This window comes from Astyanax mexicanus, chromosome 1 (genome assembly GCF_023375975.1).
Source record: "Astyanax mexicanus isolate ESR-SI-001 chromosome 1, AstMex3_surface, whole genome shotgun sequence".
NCBI classification, from domain to species: Eukaryota; Metazoa; Chordata; class Actinopteri; order Characiformes; family Acestrorhamphidae; genus Astyanax; species Astyanax mexicanus.
In genome coordinates, this window is record NC_064408.1 from 63784336 (window position 1) to 63797315 (window position 12980).

Consider the following 12980-nt stretch of genomic DNA (forward strand, 5'->3'; position numbering starts at 1 on the left):
TATGCAGGTGCCAACGTGAATCTGGAGTTAAGCAGAAATAGCACTACGTGTATGCACCAGTACACATTTTTAGAGCAAAAGTCAGTGAACAAAGTACTGTCCTCGTGTGTAGTGAAAGTATGAGCCCTTCAAAGTCTTGTGTGTGTAAATAAAAAGGTATCATTTTTAACACCTTGTTTCAAATTTTATTTTGTTCTTTTGTTTAAAACCACATAACAGTATAGTTTCATACAGATATACTTTTTCTTTTTCCAGTATTTTGCATTTTTCACTCTTTCAGAGCCACATGGAAAAGGACATCCAAAAGGAAAGGCAAATAAGACAACTTTGGCTTCATGAATAACATTCCTTACTGTACTAACCAATCCAGAACAGGATCTAAATTAACTGTTAAAGCATTAATGTATATGTTATTTGAACGTTTATTTGGGGAGGCGTTGAGATCTATTTTATTGTAACACACTTCAAGGCTGCTGTAAGTAATATTCCTAATAATGTTGGACCTTCCCTGCACATTATCAGGAATTACTTCCAAAAATGCCAGCGTGAGATCTGGTGGGTGATCCAGTGATGGCTTCCAGGTTGTTCAGGTGTACTCCATGTGCCAGTCACCATCTATCTCCATATCTCTGTGGGTCCCAGTTTCATGCGTTTTTTTTATTTTTTATTATTGCACCATAACAGCCAGTTTACTTGATCTTTTTTCTGCTTTATCTAATATATGTCTATATGTCAAATGTGGTGTCATTAAATGTGTGCAAGGCTGAAGTACCGTAGTATCACACAGAAGACTAAACACAAATTACATACAAGCTTATGTAAGTAGGTAAATATTCTCTGAACATTTAATTAAAAATATTAGTTTTGCTTGATTAATCAGGACTTTGGTTTGTGTCAGTAATTGTATGGAATATATTTTAAGAAATGTGTAAGAAAAGCTCTGTACAGCAATATTACACAATGGTTGGCACCACAAATGCTATAGGAAGTAGAAGTACAACACAGGAAATTGGCACCACAGTTATACCAATAGGGATGATATTATTTTCTGTAGGAACTCATACGGTTTTGATGATAATACACCCTGATCATGGTATGAGTCATACCATGTTCAGGGTGTATCATCATATATTAAGAAAACATGCTAAATTTGCGCATTGGCCTATCTTGTCAGCAGAGCTTAAAGCAGCATGTCCTTATTTTGAACTGTGTGGCTTATAGCTCCCAAACCTGCCTAAAGCCATTCCCCTAGTTCCATTTCTACACCTTGGGTTGCCAGGTATAGAACACAGAAGCAGGCAAACAGTTTTCTGCAGCCATGTAAGCTAGCAAGCAAACTGTATAAAAAGCCCTAAGACCAGAAAAGGAGTGAGATAATAAGAATCTGAAAGAACAAGTGAGCTTTGCGTCTGGGTTATCAATGAAGCTTGTGGACTGCTATTAGTCACAACAGATGTGCAGACTGGCTGTCTGTTGCAAACGTTGATCAGCTGATCAGCTTACAGAGCATGACTTAGTAGCTTGCCACTCCATGTCTGGGGAGAGACGGGTGATGCAGACAACTCTCTCCAGTGTTTTGAAATTGAACTGCTGTAGCCATTTTATAACCTCGATCTCATTTAATACTGATTGTTCCTTTATGATTCATGATCACACTGCTATATTAAAGATTACCAGTGGACTTTGGAGAAGTGCATTCTTACATTTTTACATACAATAACCATACTAAGTTTTACATAAGCATTATGTGAGAAAATAAATACAATCAAAGCCATTATTCTCGTAAAAATATTGATAACTTACATGCAAAGAGAACTGTATACACATTACACTGCTATCATTGGCAATGATATGCAGCATTTTACTTTCCAGTTGCTTATGTATTATTGTGTTCCATAATATTCAATTATAAGAACATTAAAGTACGCAATGTGGTGTGTGTCACTCCAAAGAGTAGCACAACTTAGCAGATGCAAGCGCATTGACCCAGAACCCAGGGTAAAGGGGCTCAGTGAATGTGGTCTGAACTCTATGTAAAAGAGTCATTGTGTCAGAGACGCTGTAGAAGGACAGAGTTCCAGCGTGCTGGTCGACAAACACCCCTATTCTGAAGGACAATAGACATGGTATCTTAGTCTGAATATTGTTATGCCAGATAGACAAAGTGGAACTGCACTCCAGACTCCAGGATTGATTGTTGTGTCCAAACCAACACTCAACACCTCGTCCCTTCCTGCTGATCCCTCTATATGTGACTGATATGTACACCCATCCACCTCTACTCCACTCCACCTCCCAGTAAGAGCGTCCAGACACACTCTCTTTACAGAGCACCTGTCCATAAGCATCAAATCTCTCCGGATGATAAGGATATTGTGTTAGTCCTCCGCTGCGGGTCACCTTCCTGTTGTTCTCAGACAAGCACAGGGCTTCATTTGCTGTGTTGGGATCTAGGCTCAAATGACAAAAATCTGTAAAATATTTTTGTAAATACATAAGGATTTGTAGTAATAAAAAAGTAACAATTGGCTAATATTATGTACTGTATTTTTTATAAGTCAGTGAAGTTTATTCCTACTTACATTGTAGAAATTCATCTCTGGTCTTTGGCTCAAAAGGTAAAACCATCTGGACTTTGGCAACTGTTAAAGACAGATAACAAAAAGCTGAAACATAAGCATATACTATACAAAACAGCAAACTCAGTTACTGTATGGGGAACACATTACTGATACTGTAATGCTGATCTGCAATTGATAGATAAAGTCAACACCAGGCTAAAGAAGAAGGTAATATCAGCTCATTAACCTTAACACTGCATTATGGTTTGATTGCGAGGTTTAGATGTTTTTAGTTGTTTCATAGTGATGAGTTTTAGATTTCTGTACCAACAGTATCTTAAAAATGACTAAGCCAGAGCCTTTGTATACAACAGTATAACAAGCTGTTATGAGAATTTGGTCACCACTCTAAAAAATGTTACTAAACTTAACTTTCATATTAGAGCACTGGGTTATTAATGGCACAATTGTGGGTTTGGTACCGAGGTTTGCCAAGCTGCCACTGTTTGGTCTTTGTGCAAGGCTCTTAACTACTCCCCAGGCACTGCAGTGAAGCTAGTCTGCCCACCGCTTCAGTTATGTGTCCTCACCATCCACTGTGTTTGCGCTCATTAGTGTGTATGTGTGTCCACTGCACAGAACAGCTTAAGGCAGAAATCAATCTATCTGTTTGCTTATCTTTGTTTAAATTACTGAAGCATATTTAAAATGCATATTTAATGTATATTTTAATGTACAGTACCATGGATACACTTTCTCATTAAATGTTTTTTTTTTCCCTACGCTGCAAATTAATACTGAAGTCATCCAGAATGTGAAGGAATACATATAGAATCATGCACTAAACTACTTTGTGGGGTGATTCTCATGAAGCTGCAGGGAACATGTCCATGACAATTTTTTTTAAAATCAATACTTAATTCATAAAAACTCTGATATTGTGTGTAAAGCGAATAGGGAGTACTGTATGGATCAATTGTTTTCATCATCATATAAAATTATTTTTATATAAATTAAATCAAAAATATTTGGAAATTCTCATTACCGTTATGTGTCCGTATCCCTTCTTTCTAATTTTAAGTTAAACCATATTAAAAGTACTAAGCATATCGAATCAATAAAATAGGGTAAAGTCATTTAGAATATCTATATTTATACATAATATAAACATTTTTTGTGTTGAACAAAAAAATGTACTTGATTTTAAACAAAATATCTGTGTCCGAACAATTTTTTTCTCATTACCGTTTCATGATTTTACCCCCCTATAAAAATTACATTGTGCCTTTAAATAGATCAGCTATCCCATGATGCATCACTTCAGAGACAAGCTTCAAAATGGAGATAAGGTCAGTTGGTCACTCTTCTCTCCCTTTGAGAAATCTGTGTTAATATTGCTAAAACTGTCCTCAGTTACACTGTCTATTATCATTACCGTTATGCTTTAATATTCATTACTTTAAAAAATATAAAAATAAATTATTTCATGAATATTATCACAATATAAGGCTTTGACATCTGGCAAAGTTATAGGTTGTTAGCATATTAGCATTTTAAGTTATTTGTGAAATTAACCAAGAGCATCTCATTACCGTTACTCAATATTCTCATTACCATGCATTGTGAGGGCCATAACTGTAATAAGAACCATTGAGCTGGTAATGCGATTCTTATGTAAGACTGCTAAAAGAGTCATTTAACAGAGTTTATTTGATCATTTATGGTAATTCATTATACATATATATATATATATATATATATATATATATATATATATATATATATAATTTTTGGTAATTATAAATATATATATATATATAGATGATGGTTGTAATTATAATTATTTTCGTGTGCTTTTTACTTTCTGATGGAAAAAGTAGCTTACATGCAGGTGGATTTTCCACTATTTATGTAGTACATAACAGTCTACTATTTACGATATATAAAAATAATATATATATATATATATATATATATATATATATATATATATATATATATATATATATGTATATATAACTATGTCATTGATGTTTATACTCTTTTGATTAGTCTAATGATTATATTCATTTTTTGAAGACTGACAGAGATTGAACGCAAGAAGGCAGCAGCCAAGGCTAGAGTTTCTTGAGATTTGCTTGTTTTTCTGGTTCCATGGTTTGTTACACAATTGCCTTAACCCTTGTTTGGTGTTCATATTTTTGCTACTCATTTACTTTGTTACTTGTATTTAATTCAGCAAAATTAAGCAATTTTACATTAAAATGCTTTACATATGCTTGCTTCACCTAAATTGCAAGCAATATAAACAGCTTACAAGGTTAATATTTGCCCTTTACCTTTCTTATGTTACATTTCTTTCAAAAAGTGCCACTCTTTTTTATTAGTTTTTTTAATAAAATGTAAAAGAAAATGAATTAAACTCAAGTTATGAGAAGAAAATTTGTTTAGTTTCAAATTTACAAATGTAAATGTGTGTACAGTGTGTGTTTATCAAAAATTTGTTTTTATGTATGTTTTTCACAAAAAATGAGCCAATGCCAATGAGTTTGAGTTTGAAAAAATATTTTTTCAGTTTCGTTTGATGAAAAATGAAAACGGGTCCCACAGACCCGAACACCACACAAGGGTTAACTAAGTTTAATTACCGTTACATTTATTCTCATTACCGTTTAATTGTGTTCTCATTACCTTTATGGATCTAAAATGTTAATTTTTTAAAAATGTTTCACATCTTATCATAACTTTTCTTCATTTTATTATAGTATATCCCTCACCTGTTGTCCACATGAGTTTTTGATCAAACATATTCCATAATTTCCATTAATTAAAAAATTAAAAGATATTTTACAAATGTTGTATCGGTAATGAGAGTTGCTTAACTATAAATAAATAAATAAAAAAGATCAAAGTAATTGTCAAGGACTGTGCTGTTAAGTTGATGGAATTTGTTGTGGAAATATGAAATTAATCATCAAAAAATGTTTTGAACCGTTGATCTAGCTTCGTCATTTACTGTAACGGTAATGAGAATTATTCTGGATCATATCAGATTCAAATGATAATAAAATTCTATTTAAAAAAAAATATATGAAAAAAAATCAATATAGTAAAATACACATTCTATTTTAGCTTCTCAACTTGAAAAAATGCTGCAATGAGGTGAAAAACGTTTTTATGTTAATGTGAAGGTCTTCGTGAGAATCACCCTGTGATGCATTTAGAAGAATTCTGGGGTGCTGTTAACTTGTAACTCTGATTAACTTATCCTGTGCAACAGAGGTAACTCTTGGTCTTCCTTTCTGGGGCAGCCTTGTTGATAGCCAGTTTCATCATAATGTTTTTGCGACTGCACATGAGGATACTTTCAAAGTTCAAAAAATTAGTAATTATTTTTTTCTTTACATTACATACATTACTCGACTAGGGTTATTCACTGTACACCAACTCTACCACTTCACAACTTTACAATTGATGCTCTCAAACACATTAAGAAGACATGAAATTCAAGTAATTAACCCTTGATAGTTTTTGATGAGATAGATGAGTTTATAAGCTGATAAGACATATTTTGGTTTGTTTAACACTTTTTTTGTTTACTAAATAATACCATATGTTTGAATGACTTTAGTATTAATATACAATGCAGAATTTGCCTAGTACTGTTAAAGTGAGAACAACTCAGTTTCTCTTACCACATGGACTGATTCTGTTGAATTCCTTTTTGCAGAACTCATCTAATCGCTCTTTCATCTCTGAGAGAGATTTTCTCACCCCTTCAAATGAAATGTTCTGATTGATGGTCATCCTGTTAGTGTCTTTGGCTTTAAAAGCAGTGTAGAGAGACTGGAAGCTCTGCAACAACAAATATGGAGCTCAGAACATGAAACAATAACTTTCTTGCTGTGAAAATAAAGGGCGTGAGAATATGACAAACAGGTGCTTAGGATTAGGGCTGGAACATTGCAGTTGGCTGACGCTATTATAGTTAGGTGTGTTGCATTAAGGTAGGCTTACAGAGGCCAGTCATATTCTTCATCATTCAAATACATCCCTAAATCCTCACAGAGAACTATATAATTACTCAGTGTTTAAGCTGTACCTGGAGGAAACTGATATGATCCTCTGTGTATGAAAGCTGTTCCAGATCACTGTGTTTTCTCTTAAGGTCAGCAATTTCCTGCTCCAGCTGCTCCAGCAGGCCTTCAGCTTGATCCAGCTCAGTTTTCTCCTGAGTCCTTATTAGCTCTATCACCTCAGAGCACTTCTGCTCAACGGAAAGGAGGAGATCAGTAAAGATCCTCTCACATTCCTCCACTGCCACCTGGGAAGTGCACTGTTAGACAGCATAAAGAAAAAGAATGTATTTAAATTACAGCTTTGAGGCTAATGTAGTTAACACGTGATAGATACTCATATTTTAGTGATTAACATTGCACCAACTGCATGCCACATAGATGCATCACAATGTTTACTTGTTAGGTAATCTCAAATTGGCTTGTTATTGTGGCTTCTAACACAGAGTTGATGGGTTATACTGTGTATTTTTAAAACTAGGACCTGTCAGATTACCAAAACTAGCCAACCACACTCTTGTGTCAGATCTGAAGAAATAGCTGTACTGTATTTCAAACAGTTTCTGTCAACACATTCACTGTGAGTTGAGAATAAAACTCTGTGGGTCTGAAATATGGATCCGATATATGAGTTTCCCAATGGTTTCTTAGCACTAAGATGATTCGTAGATGGTCGTGCGAGATTCACACTGAGGACTCTTTCTCTCTATGTTAAGATGTTCTAAACACGAACATGCTTTTGGGAAACTGGGCCCAGATTAACAAGCTTGCTGAGAAATGCACAAAATGGACAAAAAAGGAAGAACTGTTAATCAAATCCACCTGTTGGACGGGCAAATAGTCTCAGAACTGTGCAATGACCACTCCTAAAAAACACAGATATGGATGTAATTGCTGAACATTTTATATTTAAATGTTTATCTTTAGGATTTCATGTCACTTCTTTATACATGTTTTTGTGTTGTTGATGAAACAAAAACTTATAGTCAAACTTCTGAAAGGAAATGAAATCACTAATAGGGGATATTAAAAATTCAATATTAAACATCGCTTGGGTAAAACAGCAGTAGCAGTGTGAAGCCTGTAACCACAAAATTAAACCTATTACAGATTACATAAGGCCTGGGTGTGATTTAAGGCATGTATGTAAATACTGAAGTAATTTTGTAGATGGGATATTCAGCTTTAATTATGTAATTGAAAGCTTAGTTTGAAAATTTCTTTGTGTTACTAAAGAAGCTTACCTGACTGATCGGCTACATTGTGTTTCTTTTATGGACTATAGTTTTTATGGTACAATATGTTTTTTACAGTTCGATATTATACTTCCAACATTGGTACCTTAAGAGTGTCCACAGCCTGTTTGAGGTCTTGCACTTTCTTCTCTTTCTCCTGGATTCTCTGCATAGATTTCCGCTGCATTTCCTTCATCTGGCTCTATAAAAAACAAACAAAGATAAAAAAAAAACACTGATGTATTGAAGGGCTGTGACCAGTAGGGTAGGCAATTTATTTTCATTGTAATAATCATTGTAATATTGTGGTTACTATGCAGGTTATGACCTAAATGTCATAAATTGAATTATTTACTTATTTACTTATTATTTAATGTGTGTAAATTATTACAGATGTATTGGCAAGACCTGGGCATTATGATACATATCACAATAATAATAATAGTTATATATATATATATATATATATATATATATATAGTAAAATAGATTGCACTGTAAGAAAGGTGAGATATTGTTTAAATAATATTTTAGGGAAAATGTCATAGTACAAATAATACACATCATATAACAAAAAGAAAAGTTTACTTTTTATTCAATCAAAAGACTGGAATATAATGACAGAGTACAACACTGTTATCAAGTGGTTTGGATTTAAACCCAAAATAAAATGAAATACTGTCTGACACATCTTTAGATGTAAACTAATATCTATAACACAGTATTTATATGGTGTTACAAATAATGACTGATACTTTCTGTTTTCTTCATATTATATCATATATTGCCATTTTTCTGAAAATACATAGATGTGAGTTTTAATCATATTGCCCAGATCTAGTGCCCAGTATGACAGAGTGAATAAACAGGTCATCCTTGTATTATGTAAAGACAGGATTGTGGGTGTTAACTGCCACTATTGACTGGTTTAACATGTTTATTGCCAAGCCTTATACAAGATGTATCATTTATATCAGTCAATTATTATAAATAGTTAGTGGTAAAGAAACTGTGTTTTACCTCTTACCTGTTTTTCAGCTCTCTGTGCTGCAATGGATGCTGTATCATGTCCTCTGTGTCCAGTCAACACACATAAGGAGCAAATAAACTTCTGGTCTGTTCGGCAGTAGATCTCTTCCAGCTTGTCATGATGAGGGCAGATTTTATCTTGTAAGTTTTTGCAGGCCTGGACTAGCTTATGCCTCTTAAAGGTAGGAGATTCGTAGTGAGGTTTGAGATGAGTCTCACAAAAAGAGGCCAGGCACACCAGGCAGGACTTGGTGGCTTTGTCTTTGCTTTGGAAGCAGATATCACACTCAACATCTTCAGACTCTGAGCTGTTCAAAACAGGAGAAGCAATTTTCTGTTCCTTCCTTTTCAGTTTGTCCACCACTTCAGCCATGACGTTGTTTCTTCGTAGATGAGGTCTGGGCACGAAGGTCTCTCTGCACTGGGGGCAGCTGTAGACTCTCCTCTCAGTGCCATGGTCCCAAAAATCATTAATACAAACCATACAAAAACTATGTCCACAAGGAGTGGTCACTGGATCCTTCAGTAGATCTAAGCAGATGGAGCAGCTGAACTGGAGGTGGTCCACTGAAATGCTGCTGTCCTCTGCCATTCTGCTCACCCCTCTCTCTCTCACACACAAAGACAGACACACACACACAAATCAAACCAGCTGAAAAGATTCCTCTAAACTGAGTGCGGAACCACTTCCTACTTTTCTGCTCCTTTAAATGTAGATGGGTGGGGCATAACTTACATTCCATGTTCTCTATCATGACCTCACACACACACACACTACTCCACCTACACAGTTAGTCTTTTAAAGCAACAGTTTGTTAAAAAAAACATTTGTATATAAAACATATGGATTTTTATTCTAGATATTGTAAGACATCCAGGAAATCAAACAAAATCTGAAAAGTGTGACATGTGTATTCATCCTCCTTTACTCTGAAGCCCCTAAATAAAATCCAGTGTAATCAGTTGTCTTCAGAAGTCTCTTAATTAGTTAACAGAGTCCAGCTGTGTGTAATTTAGCATCATGAAGACCAAGAAACTGACCAGGCATGTCAGAGATGAAGTTATGGAGTACTTTCTGGCCTATATAAAGCGCTATGTGCTGCAGACAAGTAACACTGCTCATCACCCTGAACAAAAAAATCCCACTGTGAAACATGGTGGTGGTAGCATTGTGAGGTGGGGATGCTTTTCTTCAGCATGGACAGGCAAGCTGGTTAGATTTGATAGGAAGATGGATGAAGCTAAATACAGGGCAATCCTGGAAAAAAATATATTTTTTATATATATAGTCTGCAAAGAACTTGAGACTGGGAAGGAGATTCACCTTCCAGCAAGACAATGACCCTAAACATACAGCCAGAGCTACAGAGAATATTTATGTGTTAGAATGGCCCAGTCAGATCCTGAAATCCATCTCTGGAAAGACATGAAAATTTCTGTTCACAGAAACTCTCCATCCAACATGGCTGAGCTTGAGCTATTTTGCATAATTCCAATACTTTGGCTGATAGAGCTAAATGGTGGAATGCCAATATTTGTACTGATAGAGAAGTGTCCAAAAACGTTTGGTTAAATGCTTATGCCAAAAACATTTATATAAAGTTTGGCTAATAGAGCAGTGTCCAAAAACTTTTGGCTAGCCCAGCCCAGCATCATAATTTCAGACAGGTGCACATTCCCCCTGGAGTCTCAGAGGTAGGCAATCACAACCCCCAGCATTCACAAACATTTTGGATAGCTAAAGAGAAACACATTGTTTTTATGTTATATGTCTGCATCTAGTACATGACAGCATGTACAGAAGCATGAAAATGTTTGCACTCTGGTCAAAGAATCCAAGAAAAACTTTCAATGGTGTATCAAGACTGAGGGACCCCTAAGCAATGATGCAATGAGGAGGTACTGGGACTTGGACTTAAGATCTATCTTTTGACAAGCATAGAGTTAGACAGTTGTGTCACTTTAAAGTGCAGCAACATATAGTACAATGTTTTAGAAATCCCTTATCTTAGTGTTATTTTATTACTAGCTACCACCACTTTTATTTAAACAATGAGCACAAGACAGGAGGGGCCCAGTGCAGACTGGAAAAGAAAACATTTTTGCATGAAACAAAACCAAAATTGTAGACATTTACACAGTCTAGGAATTATTGATTTATTGAAAATGTTAAATGTTAGGTCCCAAACTAATACCTATACTGTGGTAAAAAAAAAAAAAAAAACATTTGCGATCCACCATGCTATATATCTCTACTTTTTTACATAAAGAACTAATTTAGGGATTTAGAAAAAAAACAAAAAAAAAAACAAAGCAATGTCCAGTAAATGTAGGGTGTTTTTTTTTCTTGCCAATAACAAATTTGCAAATTAATAGATTAATGTTTGTAATACTAAAGGTGTTTTTTGTAGTTTCATAGCTCGAGCTCAGCAAAAACGTTTTCCTTCACACAAAAAATAAACCTTGTATAGCTAAACTGTAGGTTAGTACAGTTTGACCTTATGTCCCAGTCACCCTATTTTCCCCTGTTTTTATCTTTATTATTAAGCTGCATCCATCAGTTATTAATTCAACATTTTAATTCACATTTCACATGCCTTTCTGGAGAAGCTGAGAGCTACAGAACCCCACAAAATGAAAGAAGGATGTGGACTAAGACATTAGAGTAAGATTAGTGTAAACACAGAGGAATATTACAGGATCTTAAGCAGCAGAGAAAAATAATGACATCATCTATGTTCAAAATAATCAGTGAGTCTGACTTAAAAGCAGCTTTGTCCTCTTAATTGAACAAAAGTTTAACCTAAACTTCTCCAATTTCTAATTTAACTTTCTTTAAACATGCTGGTCGTGCAGCCTGGTGTATATTTTTTATAGGAACACTGTCATGCTAAATGTCGTAAGTATAGTAGATTGTAGATTGATCGTGAAGTTATACGTGATAGTCGGGTCAGTTTAAGCTGAATATAATTTGAAACCTACAATTAAAAATAGAATAGAATGAATTATATGATTTGATTGTGCCTACAGCTCCACCTCCTGGCACAAAAAATAAGAGCATTTGTTAAGAACTGGGTTTAAAAACATGCGCACTAAATGCGTTATCTATGCAGCTGCTTATATGTTAATGTACTCATGCATTAAGGAATAGTAATAAAAATGTCTTCAATATTCAGATTTTCAGAGCAGTAATAAGAAAGAATTACTGGATTTATAGTTCAAACACTATAGGATGAGGGACAAGTAAGTAGGCAAAAGAATATACGGTGTTCAAGCCATAACAATGAAATCTACCAGGCTAATATTGTGCAGGTTATGGAGACCTTTTTTAGACATCAATAACACAACACTGTAAACATAAATCAATTATGTTTGGGAGGCTGAAATGAACCTAATTTGCATGACCACAGTAATGGGGTTTTGGGTATTTTAACAGTTGCAATGTAGATGCAGATCCAAGTGGACCAGTTGTGGCAATGAGAATGCGGACCTTAAAACACTTATATAACACTTATAAAAAATATATGTACCATCCACAAAAAATATGCAGCTCTGTAAAAGTAAGTTCTCTCACACAGGCTTATTGATTCTACTAGAACGCAGAGTGTACCTAAAATATTTAATGAAAAAGTAGTTAAATTTAGGTGCTCTCAAACAGCAATGACCGTATTCTTCAAAGATGATGTTCGTACGTTTTGGGATTTAGGGCACTCTCTGGTGAGATTGGGTAATTGCACCAAACATGCGGAAGAATCATTTTAAACTGGGAGGGTGTGATGCGGACTCTTTTCAGAGCAGATAAATCTGATTCCAGGTAGGTAGGTAGGTAGGTCGGTGAGTGAGTGAGTGAGAGAGCTCAGAAGTCAGAAACTTCACTTCAACTAAACACTTTGTTTTTACTATGAGTGAATGAGCTACTGAGCTCTGAGTTTCCCCTTCTGAAGTCTCCATTGCTCCACCAGCCGCTTGAGTTCAGTAAAACAGAGCCAGATCAGATTTCATTTGCCAGTATATGGAAATTAAACACAAACAGGATACTATCACTTTACGCAAAAGCAAAAGGCCACAAAAAATATGTT

General features: G+C 34.9%; 1 protein-coding gene across 2 annotated transcripts; it reads right to left on the bottom strand.

Annotated features, from left to right (window-relative positions):
* Positions 1-113: 113 nt before the first annotated feature.
* Positions 114-9672, bottom strand: LOC103042444 (E3 ubiquitin/ISG15 ligase TRIM25). 2 transcript variants are annotated; one of them, XM_022664596.2, is made up of 6 exons: positions 8900-9672; positions 7979-8074; positions 6664-6897; positions 6257-6416; positions 2583-2642; positions 114-2450 (listed from the first exon to the last, which is right to left on the bottom strand). In XM_022664596.2, exons 1-6 carry the CDS (start codon positions 9491-9493, stop codon positions 1942-1944), a joined length of 1653 nt encoding a protein of 550 aa, XP_022520317.2. In that variant the 5' UTR covers positions 9494-9672; the 3' UTR covers positions 114-1941. The 2 variants fall into 2 exon arrangements, with proteins under 2 accessions (XP_022520317.2, XP_022520308.2); XM_022664587.2 differs by having other exon boundaries at positions 117-2471; positions 8900-9671.
* Positions 9673-12980: the final 3308 nt, after the last annotated feature.